General features: G+C 39.2%; 1 protein-coding gene and 1 long non-coding RNA gene across 3 annotated transcripts in view; one reads left to right on the forward strand and one right to left on the reverse strand.

The window, feature by feature from the left end:
- DNAJC1 (DnaJ heat shock protein family (Hsp40) member C1) overlaps positions 1-20,772 on the forward strand; it is a 259,166-nt gene that overhangs the window by 237,483 nt on the left and 911 nt on the right. For both annotated transcript variants that reach the window (XM_001376748.4, XM_007504882.3), the window contains 2 exons: positions 13,489-13,537; positions 16,991-17,439. In XM_001376748.4, coding sequence (XP_001376785.2) covers positions 13,489-13,537; positions 16,991-17,439 — 498 coding nt within the window. The remainder of the gene's footprint in view (positions 1-13,488; positions 13,538-16,990; positions 17,440-20,772) is intronic.
- On the reverse strand, positions 11,665-16,991 carry LOC103104052 (uncharacterized). The gene is made up of 2 exons (XR_008912431.1): positions 16,086-16,991; positions 11,665-12,371 (listed from the first exon to the last, which is right to left on the reverse strand). It is a non-coding gene; the product is annotated as an uncharacterized LOC103104052 (long non-coding RNA).

Raw genomic sequence — 20,772 nt, forward strand, 5'->3', positions numbered from 1 at the left:
GTTTTTATTCCATCCTCCCCACTCCCCACTAGTTCCTTAACCCTATTAGCTATTTCTAGCCTAGAGACACAACAATTCTACCCTCAAGAGTCCTTGATACATGACATGACTGCTTTCTGGTTGCCTTTAGAATTGTCTCCTTGGGCTGATGACCAAACTAAGAGAGAAATGAAAGAACTTGTCCTTTGAGAAGTCTTAATTGGTTATTGAGAGAGAAAGTTCACACTGACCATCTTACGCAATTATTTCAATATGATTCATGCTTGTTGTCCATTATCCAGGTAAAAGTCATGCTTTCTATTTCCCATAGCATTTCCCCGCCATTTTGTGTCTCTTTCTCCCAATTACTAGAAAAATGTGAAAGACAGATTTTATTAAACGTGGCTTTCAGGCCAAGCCAACCAGCATCCATGGAGTTTGGTATAAGACCACAGCCCCGGGACCAGAAAAATGAACCTTAGACTTAAAAGAAATCAGGTCCTTGGAAAGTAAAGAAGTCCATTGCTCCAGGACATGGTCCTTATCCATTGGGAAGTTCCTGGTTTTCACTGCCATCAGATGGACCATTAAGAATGGAGAAGTTTGTTGACAACTTGATAGTTTTTTAACCATTTTGGCTAAAATAAAATCTTCAGAATTAATCTATAGCATAAAAGTTACACACTTTTTATCCATAAAGTGACAAATAAGAACATTTTTATCCCTCCCACAAGTTCTTAGTACCCTTTCATTAGTAGTAAAATGTCAGTATCATTTGGTAAGAAACTCATGGATCTGGACATCCGATGGCCTGGGATCAAGACCTGGCCCTTGAACTTTACAAGACTTAAGCGCTCTGTGCTTCAGTTTTCTCATCTATAAAATGTGGGATGTTGGCTTGATTTCTGAAGTCTCTTCCAGCTCAAAAATTACATAAATCTTTGGTGTTTTCTACTTTGTGTGGCAATATCTTCTGCCCTTTCGTCCAGAAAGAAGTTTTAGAAATATTGAAGAAATATTAAAAATATGAACAACATGCTGTTTCCCACCAGGTGGGAACCTATTTGAATGCTTTATTTAATGTTCAGGTAACAAATTGCAATTGGGTTTGGAAAGCAAAAACATTGATTCTCAGCAAGTGATAAGTGCTAAATTTGAAAAGAAAAATTAGCCAAAAATAATTATGAGCAAATGAGACCAATGAACTTCACAATTGCATAATTTTCATTATCAGCTGAGGAATTAAAATATCACCACCATTCTAGGGTGAGTTTAAAAACTGTGAGGCATAGATCACTGTTACCAGCCTTTTCTAGGGGGGAAAGGAATAGGAGCACATATTTTGTTTTGGTACATTCCATTTCCTGTTGCTTTTCTTAAAGATCTCTAGATCTAGAATATATTCTGGAGCCTTTACTTTCTTCTTAACCACAAGTAGGTTATAAATTCTTTATTTCAAAAAATCTTTAAGAAAAGTTGCCAAACTTGGCTATAATGTTCCTGTAATCATCTGTCCTATTCTATCACTAATTTACCACTAATGAAAATGATATCAAAGCAATTATTAGGAGTTATTCTGCCCAATTATATGCCAATAAATTTAACAATTTAAGTATAATGGAAGAATTCTTATGAAAATATAATTTCCTACACTAACCCAGAAGGAAATAAAATATTGAAATAAACCCATTTTAGATAAAGATTAAAAAACTGTGTCATAAATGAACTTCCTAAGAAAAAAAGCATCAAGACCAGATGGATTTACAAATGAATATTACCAAATATTTAAAGATCATCTAATTCCAATTTTAAATAAATTATTTAGAACAATTGGTAAAGAAGGAGTCCTGCCAAACTCCTTTTTGAAATAAATATGGTGCCAATACCTAAACCAGGAAGAGCAGAAACAAAGAAAATTATAGGCCAATTTCATTCACAACTGGATACAAAAATCCTAAATAAAATATGAGCCAAGAGACTACAACAGTATATCACAAAGATTCCATATTATGACCAAACAAAATTCAAACCAGGTATGTAGGGATGGCTTCATATGAGGTAACTATTAACATAATTGATTATAGCAACAAAAAAGCAGCAAACATCATGATTTTATCAATAGATGTGGGGAAAGCTTTTGACAAAACACTCATTCCTATTCAAAACACTTGAAAGCATAGGTATAAATGTATTTTTCAAGTATATACTTAAAACCCTCAGCAGACATCTATACCAGAGATAACTTAGAAACCTTCCCTATGAGATCAGGAGTGAAACAAGGATGCTAGCTGGTTAAGATGTAGAAAAGCAGATCAGTGGAACAGAGCAAACATACAACAGAGAGTAGTCAAAGATTATAGTAACCTTGTGTTTGACCAAAGCAAAGAGCCAAGCTTTTGGAATGAGAATTCATTATTTGACAAAAATTGTTGGGAAAACTGGAAAGCTGCCTGGCAGAAACTAGATATAGACTAATATCTTACATCATTTACCAAAATTAGGTCAAAATGGACACATGGCCAGGGCATAAAGGGAGAATATCGTAAGCAAATTAGAATAAGAAATATAGTTCCTATCAGATTTATGGATAGTAGAAGAGAATAAAGATCTGATGTGAATAAAGAAGATATACAAAGCATTGTGAGATATAAAATGGATAATTAAAAGTATATTAAATTTAAAAGAATTTGTATAAATAAAAATAATATTGCCAAAATTATAAGGAAAACAGTAAGATGCAGAAAAGGTTTTATAGACAGTTTCTCAGATAGATGTCTCATCTAAAATATGTTGAGAATTTTATCAAATATATAAGACTATGAGCCATTCCCCAGTGGATAAATGACCAAAAAATATGAAGACAGTTTTTGAATGAAGAAGTCAAAGCTATATATAAATTATATGAAAGTACATCAAAACATTTCTGAGATATCATTTCACACCTATCAGATTGGTTAAAATAATAAAAGGGCAAAATGACAAATGTTGAAGGGGATGTGGGAAAACAGGGACACTCATACACTCTTGGTGGAACTGCAAACTGATCCATCTGTTTTGAAGAGCAATCTGGAATTCTATTCAGAGTTCTAAATCTGTGTGCCTTCTGTCCCATTAATACCACTATTAGGTTTATTTCTTAAGTTGATCAGAGAAAAAGGAAAAGAACCTATAGGTTCTAAAATATTTCTAGCATCTCCAAAGAACTAGAAGTAGAAAGGATGCCTGTCAATTGGGGAATGGCTAAACAAGTTGTGGCATATGATTGTGCTGGATTACTACTACTGGGCCACAAGAAATGTCAAACAGGTTGATTTGGGAATAACATGAAAAGACCTGCATGAAATTATGAAGAGTGACATGAGCAGAACCAAGAGAATATTTATAGAGCAACAGAATATTGTTTGAAGAATGGCTTGCATATGTACATTTCCAAAGAAAGAATTGATAAATAGAAATAAGTAAGAAATAGTTTGATATATACATATATCATTTTGTCAAATGATGCCTTCTCTAATGGGAGGAAGGGAATAACAAATAAATAAATTTACATTTAAAATGAAGAAAGAAAGGGATGGCTAATTCCTAACTGATAAATGGTCAATCACATGAACAGACACATTCTTCAAAGGAATAAATCCAAGCTATCAATAGTCATATTTTTTTAAATGTTCTAAATCAGGGCCAGCTGGGTAGCTCAGTGGATTGAGAGCCAGGCCTAGAGATGGAAGGTCCTGGGTTCAAATGTGACCTCAGACACTTCCCAGCTGTGTCTCTTCCTTGTGTCTTGTCACTTGACCCCCATTGCCTAGCCCTTACCACTCTTCTATCTTGGAACCAATACACAGTATTGATGTCAAGACAGAAGGTAAGGGTTTAAAAAAATGAAATAAAATGCTCTAAATCATTATTGTCAAACTGTGAGTCTAAATCATGAGTCTTGTATTTTTAATTTTTTGTGCAAGATTTTAATTTTTTTGTTATTTTGTTTGTTGGTTACATTAAAATTCCTAGGTATCTCCCTCTCTTTCTACCCTCCCCATACTAGAAAAGGCATCATATGTATAAAGGTATTCTTCCACCTCATGATTTACCTTTTGCAGTTTCAATTTATCCTAGATTGGCATAAGAAATTAAATGAGAATTTTTTGAGGGCTTTGCAGAAACTGCAGATAACATGCAAAGACCCGCAGACAACACATGAAAAGTTTGGAAACTCAGAAATTCATAAAATATATTGTGGTATTGTTATAATATAAATATATGTTATCTTTCTTTTTTAAGGTTAAAATAAGTAAAAGCTTTTGAAAAGAATGTGAAAGCCAGCATATGACACATAAAAAGGTATCTTAACATTGATTTACATATAGCCTCTGACCAAATAATCCAAATTTTACAATCAGATACTGTAAGCACTCCATAAATGAAAAACAAAAAATCTAGACTTCTTTGTTACAAAAGAAAGACCAAAAAATTGGGCTTGGATTTTCCAGATCATGAGGGCACCAAACCTCCATAATGTGGAAATTACTCCTTACATGTTTCTATTCATCAGTTCTTTCTCTGGGACTGAACATTCACAAGTCTTTTTTCAAACATTATTTCTGTAGCTGCATATAATGTTCTCTGGGTTATATTAATTTTGCTTTTCATAATTTCATGTAGGACTTTCCATGTGTTTTTTTTCCTAATTAACTTGCTCATCATTTCTTATAGCACAGTAGTATTCCATGACAGTCATATGCCATTCCCCATTAATTTCTGGCCTTCTTATCTTGGGTCTCCCAAGCCAGTTTGGTTGGTTTTTTGGGGGTTTTTTGGATTTGTATAGTTTGGTGAATTAACCAAGAATTTAGTTTTATAATTAACTAAACTACAATTAAAAGATTACAGATTTTTCTTTCAGTGATATTTCCTTGCCTTTGTTCTTTTTTTCTTTTTAAAATTCCAATCTTTTTGGCTGTTGTGTCAAAAAAATCTGTCTAGAGTTTGGTCGGTGTGACAATATCTAGATCCCATCCCACAGCCCAACCACCATTCTCCCGCTCTTCCCCCACAAAAATCCCACTACAAAGCAGTACCCCCAGAAGTGTATCCTTTTATCCCTTAGTAGTTATTATGGGATTGCTGTGTGTTCACACAACTTGTGTGTCTATCTTGGAACCAATACACAGTATTGATGTCAAGACAGAAGGTAAGGGTTTAAAAAAATGAAATAAAATGCTCTAAATCATTATTGTCAAACTGTGAGTCTAAATCATGAGTCTTGTATTTTTAATTTTTTGTGCAAGATTTTAATTCCCTCCTTGATGGTCATCCCCTCAATTTCCAGTTCTTTACCATCATAAAAAGCTCCTATAAATATTTCAGAACATATAGGTTCTTTCTCCCTGATTTTTTTTAAACATTTCCCAGTTACATTTTCATCTGTTCAAAGAGCGTTCAAAACTCCTGAAGTTTTGCAGACAAATGAGGTCAAGTTTGACATCTCTGCTCTAATTCACTAACAATTAGAGAAATGCACATTAAACAACTTTGAGGTACTTCCTCACACCCATCAAATTAGCAAAAGTAGCAAAAATGAAATATGACAAATGCCTGTGGGGAAATAGGCACATTCATACACCGTTGGCGGAGCTGTGAATAGCTGCCCCTCCATCCTGGAAAGCCATGTAGAACTGTGTTTAAAAACCTGTTAAACGTTGCCTTCTGCAGTACCACTATTCCATGTATGTCCCAAAGAGATCCAAAGCCACAATGCAATGAAAATGATTGTAAATGAGCATCCGTGGGAAGGCATTAAAAACTCACTGGAAGCCAAAGAGATCAAGATAACAGGAAAGCAGCCCGCGTGTATAAAAGGATGGGGAGCACCTCTGTTCGCAGCGGCAAATCACTGGACGCGAAAGGGATGCTCTTTAACTGGCGAGAGAGCGCTTGAGCAACTTAGGGCATATGAAGGTGATGGGATTCGATGAGCTGTAAGAAATGAGGAAGGTTTCAGAAAAGCCTGGGAAGACTTCTGTAACCTGATAGTCTGCCCTGTGCCGGGCACTGTGCCGAGTAAGCCCTGAAGATCCTAAGAACGGACAGTCTTTGCCCTCGATGAGCTCACTGACTAACGGGAGAGACAACACGCCGGCAGCTATAGACCAGAGACGGGGGAAACTGGGAATTCTCCGGAGAGGGAAGGCACTAGAATTAAGAAATGCTTCCAGCTCATCACGGGATTGGATGAATATAACTGAGAAGAGCCAATCACAGCAGAATTGTTTCTTTTTTTCAGGAAGCTTTGCCTCTCTTCAGGCAACCTCGGAGTCTATATAACGGAAGAGAAGAGAAGAGAGGGAGGGGGAGGAAAGGGGGGATCTGCTGAATTTGTAGTTCACTAAAATTCTCAGATTTTTTTTTTCAAACAAACTGCTGTCTCTCTCATCCTTGGAAAAGTATATATTTTTTAAACTCATGTGAATCTCTGTGTATATCCCTATTAAATTTTGCCTAATTTGATTTAGCCTCGTGCCCTTACTTTGCCCATCTTTGTGATGCCTTCCAGTTTGTTGGCTCTTCCTCCCCCCTTCATGGCAATCAAGTATTTGACATGGGCATCACGCAAGCTTTATTACTCTGAGCCATCCATCAGGATATTGAGAGGACTGGGTAGAGATTGCCAGCTCACCCCATCTATTAGAAATGCATCCAGTTATGTTATTATTATGCCCACATCTCTCCCTGGTTTCCATAAGAACAGCATGAGGTGTTTATCACATCCTTTCCCAAAGTCTACGACTTTCCTCTGCTCTACCAATTTAGTATCCTTGTCAAAAAAGGGAACCCGGAGTTCCGTGTGCAGCCACTTGGCGACCACTTGCTCCTAGAACTCAGCTAGGATTAAAGTCATGCTCCCTGGCCTGTCGTTCGCAGATTCTGTTCTATTCTATTTTTTGGAAATTGGAACATTTGGCCTTCTCTGGGCCTGCATTACCTCTGCTGCGATCCATCATCTTTCAAATTCAGCTGACAGCGACTCCATAGCCACAGCGAATGGTTCTTTCCCATCCCAAGGATGTCGCTCGTCAGAGCCAGACGCCCGTGCATTTCATCAAGGGCAGCTTTATGCTCTGGTCTCCTTGCTTGTGTTGAATAGTCATTTTTGTTCAGTCCTTTCCAGTGCAAAGGTCATTCTTCTTAGCAGAGAAAACAGAGACAATATTGAATAGTTCTGTCTTTTCTCACTTGTCAATTATGATATCGCATCCGTCCCAAGCCACTGTGTTATCCCTTCTTTGATCCTTCTCTTTACCCAACAACGCTTTAAGAAACCAACTTTTTTGTTCTCTTGGCTCAGTTCATTCTGAAATTGAATATTCCTGACATCTTTCTTGTATTGAGCGAGCCATACTTTTATGTTCTTCCTCCATCCCCCATCTCTAGCCCTTTGCCTAGAAGTGCCCAAAATGCATTCTTCCTGCCATCTTCTGTCTCATAAAATTCCTCACTTCTTTCAAGATTCAGCTAAAAACACCAGCTTCCACGTGAAGCATTCTTTTAGCAAGCATTTAAAAAATGTTTACTATATACCTACTATCATGCGAGGCCATTTGCAGGTGCTGGTGGATTGCGAGGGATACTAAAAAACATTCTGCTGCCTCAAGGAAATGATAAGCCATATCCATCTCTCTGAGCTCTTGTTAAGAAACACAGTTGGGATGCTGGATAAGCACGGAGCCAGAGCAGTAGCCCCAAGCATTGCCTGCTGTAAGTTAAACAAATACATATTTTTAAAACAAAAAAAAAATTTTAGATATTCAGAGATGCTATATAGCTTAGAGGTTATTTTCCCACATTCCTACACTCAGTTTTTCCATCTTTTACCACCTTTGCCAATTTGATGAGTGTGAATCGATGTTCACATTGTGTTGATTTGCATTCTTGGGGACTTGAGAACCTTTTTAGATGATGGCTTATAATTTGTAAACTGTTTCTGTATCCTTTAACTACTCCTCTATTGAGTAATAACTCTTGACGAAACAGATTTATATCTATTTCCTAAATATTCTGAATGTCAGCCTTTTATCAGAAAACTTCCATGCAAGGATTTTGCTAATCTATGTCTTTCCTTCTTATTCTATTTGCATTTATCTTTATTTGTGCAAATTTTTTTTTATTTTCATATGATGATAGCAATCCATCTTGTTTCTCAAAATATTCTTTGTTGTGACCGTTTACAATTCGTCATTTTTCCAGTGTTGTGAGATGTATATTCTTAGTATTTTTATAATATAATAATTGTGCTTTCATAAGACATAAGCATTTAGGCAGAAAATAATCATGCCACAGAACTTCAGACTACTGTATGAAAATAGCAATATGCATTCATTTCCCTTTTTATTTTTTGAGAGTTTTTATATCATTATTACGTCCTAATAACTAAAAACTTTCCTCTTCACTACAGTCATCTTTTCTAACAAAGTACAGTTAAATAAAATAAGCCTTCCCATGGACCATATCTGTATCCCATTCCATCCCCATAGTCTAAAGTCTCTCTACCCAGAGTAGGGAGATAAACCTTCTCATCAGCCCCTTAGAATCAACTTTGGTCATTTAATTGGTTCAAATTCCTTGTTTCTGCTGTGCCAACTATAGTGAAATAACAGAGTATATGATAGTATCATATTGTACATGGAGTGCTTGATTAACATTTGGCTGAAATTATGCCAAACTTTAGGAGTCACTCATACGTCATTCATAAAAAGGAAGAGCTATCCCAAACTGGATTTGACACGACTTTTACCAAGACACTAGGTATGGCAATATGTCTTCAGTAAAAACAGTAACACACTGAGTTTTCAGCTATCAGGTCCCTTAATCTTGGGACTACCCGATCTGCCCAGAGGCATTGTTGATTCTCTGATAATACTGTGCCCATCTGTGAACCCAAAGGATTTAGCCATCATCATCTATTCCCATGTCCTCCGCTGAGATAAGGGCTAATAGGAAGACAAGAGAAATGCTACAGAAATAGGGGTTAGTCATCATTCTAAAATAATTGCTGATATTTATATGGGACTTTATCCTTTATAAACTGCTCTCACTTGGATGTCATAATGAGTATGTATCCTAGGTTATACAAGTATCATTATCATTTTACAGAGAAACGAACAAGCTCAGAGATATTAACTGACAGATATTAAGATTACGAAGTTAATCATTTGTCTGAGCTGAGATTCATGTCAGTTGATATATAAATAAAAGATGTTGAGGAATTACTCAATGAGCATTGATTATGCATTTACTATGTATAGTAAAATATCTACTAGGTAAGACATAGTTCCAAAGAAAGCCCCAAATAAGTCCCTGTTCCCAAGAACAGAAAGTCCTCAAAGATTTTCATATATACATTTTTTTTGTTCTTGATTGTATTAACATTGATATCTACCTATCTCGTTTGCCTTCTCATAGTTCTTCCTGCATCCTCTTTTCCTCCATTATACAAGAAAACCTTCAATTAATTATAGTCTCAGTTTCCTAAACTCAGAATGTAGAACATCTCCTTATTCTGATTGTTCACTTTGGCCCATTTAAAAATATAATGACAAGACAAGATTTCATTTGGACAACCAAGTTCCTCTGTGAACTAGCTTATTACCTTACCCTTGGTGAAAAGCAGACAAAAATGACTGAGGATAAAGACAACAGTCACAATTTCAGAGCATGTGACATAACTATTGACTTCTTAGAAACTACAGGAGATAACTGATCAGGAAAATAGATCCAGAAGTGGTAATTTAAGAATTATTGGACTACCTAAAAACCGTGATTTAAAAAAAAAAGGCTAAACATTATATTACAAGAAATAACCAAAGAAAACTCCCCAAATTTTTTTAACTAGAAGGGAAGATATAAACTGAAAGAATCCACTGATCACCTCTTGAAAGACATCCCCAAAGAAAACTCCTAGAAATATTATAGCCAAGTTCCAGAGCTCATAGACTAAAGAGAAAATACTGCAGGCAGCCAGAAAGAAACATTTCAAATGTCTTTGAGCCACATTCAGAATTACACAAGATTTACTAGCTTCTACATAAAAGATCAGAGGGTTTGGAATATGATGTTCTAGACAACAAAGGAGTTAGGATTACAAACAAGAATCACCTTCCCAGCAAAAGTGAATATATCCTATCAGGACAAAAAATTATTATTTAATGAAATATAAGATTTCTAAACATTTCTGATGATAAGACCAGACTCAAACAGAAAATTTGGTGTTTGAATACAGGACTCCAAAGAAGTCTAAAAAGGTAAACAGAAAAGAGAAAACTTAAGAAATTTAATGAGGTCAGACTGTTTTTGCTATATAGATGGTGTTACTTGTAAGTCTTAACAGTTTTATTATTATTAGGACAATTAGAAGTATACATAGACAAAGGGTGCAGGAATAAGATGACATATCTTCCCAAAAAAAGATCAAGGGGAAAAAAAGAGTCACACAGAGAAGAGGCGGAGTGTGATAAATAATGTATGTTACCTGAAGAGATGCAAAAAAACTCTTAAAGTGGGGAGGAGGATGAAGGTGATGATGGGCACTGTTTAAACTTTACTCTCATCAGAATTGGCTCAGAGAGGGAAGAACATACTTAGTTGTATATAAAATTCTAGCTTAACCTATGGAAAATCAGGAGGAGAATAAGAAGCAGGGGATAGCAAAAGGGAAGGTCGTTTGAGAGAGGCAGTGGTTAAAGGTTAACACTTGTGAGGAAGGACAGAGTGAAAGGAGAAAGAACAGGAACAAAAAGGGGAAATAGTATAAAGGGGAATACACAGTTAAAATTGATTATATTAAGTTTAAAAGGTTTTGTACAAACAACTAATGCAACCAAGATTAGAAGGGAAACAACAAACTTGGGAGGAAATTTTAAATAAATTTCTATGATAAAGGCCTTGTTTCTCAAATATATAGAAAACTGAGTCAAATTTATAAGAATATAAGTCATTCTCCAATTGACAAATGGTCAAAGGATATGAATAGACGATTTTCAGATAGTCATACAAAAATGTTCTAAATCACCATTGATTAGAGAAATGCAAATTCAAACAACTCTGAGGTACCACCTTATACCTATCAAATTGGCAAATATGACAATAAAGGCAAGTGACAAATGGGGCAAAATTGAGCCATTAATGCATTGTTGGTAGAGTTGTGAACTGATCCGTCCATTCTGGAGGACAATGAGGAACTAACTATGCCCAAAGACCTATAAAACTGCCCTTTGATCCAGTGGCGCTCCTACTACATTTGTACACCAATGAGATAAAAAAAAATGTTAAGGGAAAAGGGCCATTCTACGAAAAGATTTATAGCACCTCTTTGGGAATTGGAAATTGAGGAGATGTTCATCAATTGGGAATGGCTGAATAAATGATGGTGATGGAATACAATCGCACTATACAAAACAGTAAGCAGGCTGATCTCAGAAAAACCTGGAAAGATCTCCATGAACTGATGCAGAGTGAAGTGTGCAGAACCAGGAGAGTATTATACACAGGAACAGCAATATTGTGGAGTGATCAAATGTGAAAGACTCGGCTCCTTTCAGTAATACAGTGATTCAGGACATTTCTGAGGGACTTCCGACAAAGAAAGCAATCCACCTCCAGAGAAAGAACCAATGGAATCTGAATGCAGATGGAAGAAAAATATTTTTCACTTTATTTGCATGTGTTTTTATTTGGAGGGTTTAGATTTATATGAGCATTTTCTTACATGACCAATAAGGAATAGTTTTCCAAGATCATACATGAATAACCCAGATCAAATTGCTTCTCATCTCAGGAAGCAGCAGAGGGAAGGAAAGGGGAGAGACAATTTGGATATTATAATTTCAGAAAACATATATAAAAGATTGTTATTACATGTAACTGGGAAAGATTTTTTTTTAATTTTAAAAGGGTTCTCAGCTTAACCCCTAATTCTACAGGAAGCCTTACCTGATCAGCCTTCCCACTATGATTTATTTCCTATTTTTATCATTTATATCTTGTTTTTACAGACTTTCTTCATGTTGTCTTCCACATTAGACCAGGAATTCCTTGATGGCAGGGTCTGTCTTTTGCCTTTTCTTTGTAGTTTCAGCACTTAGCCACGTTCCTGGCACATGGATGGAATTTAATAATGTTTATCAACTGACCAATATATAGCAAAATTGTTCAGTCTAAACTTAAGCACAACTTTGCATGCAATTATTCTCCAGCAGAATCTCAAAATCTTTCCCTTGGTTCAGTTCTCTTTGAAGACAGATGAAGGCGATCCGCATCCCCTTTTGAAACATGTGACACTGTAGCTTTCATTATCTTAAACCAAAATACAGCTCTTTTAGAACTTAACTTCCCAGCTCCTGAATTTGATACAAAGTAAAAAAAAGAAAAAAGTCTGTATTCGAATTAAAATATCATATTAGAGAATAGTTGTGTTACCTTTTTTCTTCTACATGGGCATTTTAGTTTAAAAGTTAGGCTCATTTCTGCTTACCTTTTAGGGGCAGAGTGGGAACAGGGAATCAAGATCCGGGTTACCACTAATGCTCCTGATAAAGACATTTTTTCTTCTCCCATGGCACACTGCTCCCTGTCTGCCATTTTGAATCTTGGAGAGGTCCTCTAAGGACTGGCATTAGTAAGTAACTTGCCCAGAGCCACCATCAAGAGAGCCTTATAAAATGTAAAAAATGTTTTAAATTAAATAATTTTTAGATAAATGAATAAATAATAAATATATATATAAAGTAAGAAAGAGAGCCTCAAAGGCAGAGCTTGGGCCCAGCTTTTCCCTCTTAGAGATCACCTATCTATCCATTTCTGCTTTCTTTCCAACTTATCCATATCAGTTTGATGTTTTGTCTCAATTCTTCTCTATTTCTCACTTCCTTTCTTTTCTTATTCTAAGTAGACTGCTCTTCAGTCGTGAATCCCAACTGCTTGGGCAACCTACATCTGAATTTTTTTCCCCTTTTTCCTTTATGCTTTTTGGTAGGAGGAAACATGCTTTTGGGCTGATTTAGGTTTTGCTATTTGGAGGTAGAAAAAGGAGGAGTAGAAAGATAGAATCCTTGGTTTGTAGGTTTTTAAAATGAAGTTTCCTTTTTAGAAAGTGACTTGTATATAAAAATATAAACTGGCATATTGAGAGAATGTGGTATCATGGGAAAATCACTGGATTGCTAGTGTGAGGTGGCCTGAATTCCAATCCTGCTTCTGCCATAAATTAAGGGGCCTTGATTAGGTCCTTTACAAGTAGAACTCTTTAAAAAGAATTCTGTCAAATCTACAGCTCTATAAAAACCTGTGAAATCTCATTGACTTACACACATACCCACACACAGAAATAATCTGACGCATTCTCGGTGCTAGAGCAGCGGTCCCTCTGGGCAGTCTCTATGGGGTCTGAATTTTAAAATCCAGTTGTAATAGTTGGCTATTTAAAGAGAGATGTTGGGTTTTTGTGTTTTTAAACAGGTGACAGTGAAAGCCAAGCAGCTGAAGGACTCAGTGATGTGTACACCAGGTAGGTGTGACTGACAACTGCTTCCTGGAAGGCTTCCATCCCCTTCTACATTGAGGTCTTAGTGCAGGGGTGTTCAAGATCAGAGATTCTCTGCCTTACTTTGGGCATGGCTTCCATCATAAAAACACAGCATTTTAAGAAAATAAATGACAGGGCCAGCTAGGTGGCTTAGTGGATTGAAAGCCAGGCCTAGAGATGGAAGATTCTAGGTTCAAATCTGACCTCAGACATGTCCTCGCTGTGTGACCTTGGGTAGTCATTTAACCCCCATTGCCTAACCCTTCTTCTGCTTTGGAACCAACACATAGTATTGGTTCTAAGACAGAAGGTAAAAGTTTTGTGGGTTTTTTTTTTAATGTAATTGAGAAATATTCAACAAAAGAAGTAAAAACATAATGGAATACAGATAAGAGAGAAAAAGAGATATATATGGATAGATGGATGGACAGACAGATATTGGGTGGATGGATAGAAAGACAGACAGGAAAGAGATGGGTGGGTATATGGATAGATGGATGGACAGATAGATTGGATTAATGGATGGATGGACAGATTGGATGGATGGATGGATGGATGGATGGATGGATGGATGGATGGATGGATGGATAATGGATTGTTATTGTTGAGTCATTTTCAGTTGTGTCTGACTTCATGACCCCATACAAAGATTTAGCAAAGATCCTGGAGAGGTTTGCTGTTTTCTTCTCTAGCTCATTTAACACATGAGGAAACTGAGGTAAACAGGATTAGGTGACATGCCCAGGTCACACAACTGGGAATTATCTGGGGCCAGACTTGAATTCATGAAGATGGGACTTTCTGACTCCAGTCCCAGTACTCTATCCACTATGCCACCTAGTTGCCTCAGACAGGTAGATTTAATAGCCTTAAAAAGTCTAAAATCTTTTAAAATTAAAATGTTTTGGTTTCGTACATGTTGCTAAAGAGCAGTCTCTGAGAACCATTCTTCCCCTCCTCATGCATGCACAGGCATTCTTTCTGCCATATATTCCTACGCCTTCAGCCCTATCATCTATTGGAGATCAGATCCATATGAATAATTAATGGGTCCCTCAAGCCTGGGTGGACACCACAAGGTTCCTGACTGAACTCAGTTAAGGAGATGCTTTTCACCACCCCTTGTCTCTCAAAACAACATTCTTGTCCTTCAAATTCTGAGCAAAAATGTTGATGATGCACTCTGGGGTCCTCTGAATTGCCCTGTTGTTTTCCTCCATTCTAGAGAGGAAATTAGGACATTAGAAAGAGGACCAAGAGCTCCTCATCCCAATTAAGAGATCTCTGGATTCAAGATTACAAGATATCTCTACCAGAATGTCTCACCATTACTGATTCAATTCACATGCCAAACTAAGTTGAATATTTTTAAACTCTCACTTTCCATCTTTGAAACAATATTAAGTATTGGTTCAAAGACAGAAGAGCACTAAGGGCTAGGCAGTGAGGTAATGTGACTTGCCCAGTGTCACGCAGCTAGGAAGTGCCTGGAGACTACATTTGAACCCAGGACCTCCCCTCTCTAGGCCTAGCTCTTAATCCACTGAGCTACTCAGCAGCCCCCAACCAAACTTAAGTTTTGCTAAAAATATAACAACAAAAAAAGAAGTCTTTGATCCCCTTCCTGGTTCCCCTAATTCTATTCAAAATGTGGATGTTAACTTTGATTTTTTTTTTAATTCTTCTTCCCCCTCCAAAAAAAAATAAATTCTCCTTCACCACTGCTTCATCGATTTTTATGTCCTATTGTTTCTGCTCTAGAATTTCTTTTGTATCCATGCCTTCCTCCACCCCTACTTCGTCCCCATTTCCACATTCATGGACTATTTATTATATCCTCCAGTTAGCTTTTTGGCATTTATTCTCCTCTTCCAATGTCTTATCATACCATGTCTAGGTCACTCTTGTAAAAGCCAAACACGTTACTCTTCTGCTGCTCAAAAGACTACAGAGGCTCCCTGTTACCTGAAAAAGAAAGCTCAGACTTCTTAGCCTTATATTTAAGATTTTACAATCTGACATCACCCACTTTTTCCAGCTTCCTCTCTTCCTACTTCCCTCTACCTGGGGGATACGGCAGCTAGACTGGACAGTGTCTGCCCACATGACGTGCTGTACCTAGAATTCCCTTCTCTTCTCCCGACCTCCCATCCTCTAAAGTCCTAATCAAATGTCATCTCCATGATGCTTCCTTAAGTCCTTCCCTCCAGTAATAACCACCCTTTTGCCTCCCGGGGGGCTCAGTTAGCACCTTTTCCTGCTTTGCTCCTTTTTTATGGGCTATTCTCAGTGTCTGAGGAGATTTTGTAGCCCCCTGGAGCAAACTCCACGAGGCAGAGCCCCCAGTCTTTTTTTCTTTCAATCTTCTATCGTGCCCCCAAAGTTCTATCTGTAGTGGAGCTCAGATTGTGTTTAAGGAAAAGCTGGAAACTGGAGAATAAGGTAGGTACACGTTGCCACCTGCGTCTGCATTCTACACTGGAAATTTAGAGCAAGAGTCAATGAAATCACAGACGGGGAGAGAGCTTACATGTCAAAGTAGGACTGAGAGCCCAGAATTGTCTCGCCTCTTCCATCCCCAGCAGTGTCTCTGCAGAGCCCCAAGGGTGGCTCTTCGTGGTACCCAGCTGTGATGGCCTAAATCTGGAATCCTCTCCAGGGAGCACGGATGGCCGCCTGGGTCCAAAAAGAGAAAGTTTTTGCCAGGAAGATCCGAGAAGGTTCTCACAAAGGCCCAGTGGACCAGTTTGCAATTTGAAGATAACTATAGTTTGAAAACCTAAAAATAAAGGAATAGAGAACATTTGCAGGTCTTCGAGGTCTTACAGTTAGCCCAGCTCGTGTCAAATGGCTGGTCCAAGGGGTGGGTTTGTGGCAGTAAAGCCGCTCCTAGTAGAGGAAATGCCCTGCCATGTGGGGGGCAAAGAAGCACACTTTTCAATCATGATCTGGAATTTCAGTTAAATACATTGAAACGACTTTGTCAAAATGGCCTCAAATATTGGCTGCTGATGCTGCCCATTCTAGCAGGCAGAGGGATGCTAAAACAATAAAACAACATCCTGGCCATGATGAGCACTTTTAAGTTTCCATAGTTGCCTTGAATGTTAAATTCAGTAGTGAATTTTAATTTTTGCACTTAATGATCAAATATTAATTCTAAGTAGAGACACTTTGAAAAGCAGTTTTGCAAATGTAACAATAGCAACAGGTACTAGTTATGGAGTGTCTACGGTGCAGCAGGCACTCCTCACAACGACCCTGGGGGATAGGTGCAATTACCCCCATTTTACAGTGGAAGAAACTGAGGCAGATAGAGGTTAATTTATCAATTATTCTGTCCTCCCTGTTATTATTTTTTAAAATATATCGCATTCTTTGCCGTCTGAAACGAGCTTGCCCTTCCAGCTAAGTTGGTTTTCCCGTTTCCCGCAGGAATGGTTCGACTTTCAGAACTCAAGTCCACAGCGCAGACCTCAAAGCCCATCAGAGCGGCGGTGACACTGTCAGACCATCTCATCACGCAGCGAGAAGAAAAGGAGGTGGCCGAGGAGGAGCCCGAGGAGCCTGGAGAGAACTCGGGAGAGCCGGGGGAGACGCTGCCAATGCCCGAAACCAGGCTGCATCGGAGGCGCAAGCCGAGGGAAGAGCCGGAGGAGAAGTCCAGAGGGAAGAGGCAGAAAGACTTTGACCTGAACGAGCCAGACGAGCCCAGTGATGAGGAGGAGGCGGCGCGCAGGAGAGCCAGGAGCCGCCCAGCGCCGGCAGAGGAGCTCTGGACTCAGAACCAGCAGAAGCTGCTGGAGTTGGCTCTGCAGCAGTACCCCAAGGGGACGTCGGACCGCTGGGACAAGATAGCCAAGTGTGTCCCAGACAAGTCTAAGGTCGGTTCCCGGGGGCGGGAAGGACGGAGGAAAGGCCGGCGGTGACGTGGGGGCCAATCACGTCGTCTGTCTGTCGTCTCTCTGACGTGGGGGCCAATCGCGTCGTCTGTCTGTCGTCTCTCTGCCGTGGGGGCCAATCATCGTCTGTTTTCTCTCTGACGTGGAGGCCAATCACGTCGTCGTCTGTCCTCCAACCTTTCTAGTTAGAGCCACTTTCTCCTAGAGGCTCAGTAGCTCCATTTTAGACAATGTCTTGCTTGTCTTCTCCACGAAGCCAGGCTTTCTGACGGAGAAGAGAGCTTAGAAACTCGAACTAGGGAGGGTTTCCCCAATTTCCACCCCCTGAGCCTGCCACCCCCTAACGCACACACGACCCAGGCCGCTGAAGGTGCAAAGAATATAATGCCGAAGACCCCAAGAGTCCGCGGGTTCAGATCCCAGCTCTGCCATTTACTGGTTCCCTTTGTGTCCTGGGGCAAGTTGTGGGAAGTCCCTGGGACTCAATTTCTTCCTCTGTAAAATGAAGGCATGTTCTAGACTGAGAGATTTTAACCTGGGATCCATGAACTTAAAAAAAAAATCTGCCTTGATCATTATATTTCATTATAATTCGTTTCCTTTGTATTTTGTTGTCTGCGTTTAAGACAGCTTCTGACTTGGGTCTGTGGGCTCACCAGGCTTCTAACAAAGGGAGGCAGGACACAAAATCCTTAAGCCCCCGGCCCCAAGTCGGCCTCAGCCCTGCCCCCAAAAGCTCCCAAAGTCGATGAATTATCATCTTTGAAAGCTCGAGCAGTGTTGAGGGAAAACAAAAATTCTTCACAATCCCGAGACCCTTCTTTGGGCTCCCGGATGATGCGGATGATGCACGTCCACTGTAGACCATCTAGTCAAGATGCTTGGTTTGCTTCACGCAGCGACCAATGCTGGAATGACTGTCGGACATCCAGTTTAAGTTCTATCACCCGTACTATGGCTTAGCCAGCTGCCTCCTCGCTTCTCACCCGGAGAACCCTCATAATTGTTCACATTCCCCAAAATCCATCCGTAAATGGATGTCTCCAGTGGAGACTCCAAAAAGAACCACAGAAGACCCTCTTCTTGGGAATTCCCCCTTCTTGGGAAGTCCCCTCCCTTGTGATCGAGGATGCTGAGAATTGGAATCTGTGGAGCTTCCAGGTGCCCCACTCAGGTCTTTCTTGATGCGGGGGTGTCCCAGGGCATTATTTATTGTAATAACTGTTCTTTAGTTGCCTCTGTATTCCCAGACACCAGGAACACTTTCAGATATCAAAAGAACAAATCTCTATTCTGTTGGATGTGCCTATGGCTTAATAGCCTCTGGGCAAATGGATGTTCATTTAAATTCTTGAGAAATTTTTTTTTTAATTCTGCATTAGAAAATCAAGCTTGTGGCCTTGCATGTCTCTAAAGGGAAAGATCCAGCTTTAAAAAAAATCAAGTAGAGAATGCTGATGGAGCCAAACTGGACGACTCAGATTTGCCCAGTCCATCCCCTCTAGTTAATCAGAAATAAAGTTCACTTTTCCCCATGTCTGCCGGACATCTGCCAACATCTGTTCTGTGACTCACTTAAAAGAATACACAGACATTTGCCTATTTGATTAGTTCACCCGGGTTTAGAAATAGGGAGCTGGTGGGTCCCCCTAACTTATGTAGCTAGAGAGACCCAGAAACTATCGAGATTTTCAGTCCACAGTTCATTACCTTAAACCAAGTTTGTTCATTTACGGTCTAGTTTTGGGTATGGGACCAGGCCATTTGGGGGAGCCATTGATTACCCTCCCTGCCATCCAAATAGCCTGCTGATGGACCCCTAAGCCGTTGGGACAGGAGGGGGAGCTCAAAGCTGTGACCCCAGGGGAGGCTTCTTCCCTGGGCCTTGGTCGTGGGGAAGACACAGTCAGCTAGTTGTTTGCAGGATTGACAGTCATCAAAGAATTAAATTCACACACATTCCTGTTCAAGAATTTATTTGGCCAAGGCTACTTTTTTTTGTGTTAGGTTTTCTTTTTAGTTATCACTTGTTAGATTTTGAAGAGGCCTTCAGGCATCAGGTTCTACTCTCTAGCTTGAGCTTTATATCAGAAAATACTCGCAGAAAACTCCAAAACTAAAGTGAAGTCAGAAGTTTCAGGGAAGGGAATTGAACAATTAGACAGTTTTTACTAGGAATTGGGATCCCTCCCATCTCTGCTGAGCAGAGGTTCTTTTTAACAGCAGAGTAGACCCTGGGTACGAGATGTGAATTTTAAAACTATTCCTCCCTAATCAGACCATTTTTTAGAAGATCCGATTTAGCTGTTTCCTGATCAGTAACAATGGAGATACTTGGAATAACAGAATCAGGTCCTGGAAACTGTACATTTCTCCTCCCTTCTTAGTTTAACAAGATTTGGAAGGTCTGTGTCAAACTCAAGATTTAATTATCTGAGGAAATGGCCTTCAACAGGCATGTGCAGAAAAAGGACAGACCCCTGGGCTGTCCTAAGTCAAGCTAAGTCCTCATTGGTACAGATGAGACGCAGGAAAGTGATGTAAAACTGTCTATATAAGGCACATCACTTCCTCTCTCCTCTTTCCCTGGAGAGGCAACTCTGGCTGGCAGCGGGCTAGGCGTTCCGACATCTTGGAGCGTTGGGTGGTGAGTTTTGCCCTTGAGCTGATTCAGGTTCTAGCATCATGGCTGAGCCCCTTTGGAGGTCAGGCTGATTCTTCCCTCCTTCACACTCAAAACCTTACTTTCTAGATTTCCTAATCTTCCCGCCTGGTACTAACCCCTTCCTTCTTCCTCCTTCCTCCTTCTTAATCTCCTCCACTATATCAATTAAATCACCACAATATTTCCATCTGAGTATGGGTGTTTCATTAGGATTTTATAAATAAAATTCTTGGCGACCAAATATAATTATTACATTCAGTCTCAACCATAATTTTAACCCTTACAGTTAGGAGCTTGGCTCTGGCCCTTACAGCATGGAAAGCCAAGGAAGATCATCTGAGCCATCGATGCTAATAAAGGAAAACTCAATTTCTTTGTCCCTCTGATGAACAAAGGGACAGTTTCTTTCTCTCACATCTCCTCTAGTCAGGAAGTGAGGGCTGGAGATAATTATATAGATCAACAAAGGGAAACTTGAGTCTAAATCCAGCTTTTCTCAAGTCCCCCAATGGTGGAAAACTACCAAGAATCCATGGCAGTTGGGTATGGTCAAGACACCCCTTATTTATTGCACTTGATTTCTCAGGGGGGTCAGGGTCTGTGCTGATGGGCAGGAACTGGAAGGTCCCAGTGGATTAGGGCAGGGAAGC

This window comes from Monodelphis domestica, chromosome 5 (genome assembly GCF_027887165.1).
Source record: "Monodelphis domestica isolate mMonDom1 chromosome 5, mMonDom1.pri, whole genome shotgun sequence".
Taxonomy (NCBI): domain Eukaryota; kingdom Metazoa; phylum Chordata; class Mammalia; order Didelphimorphia; family Didelphidae; genus Monodelphis; species Monodelphis domestica.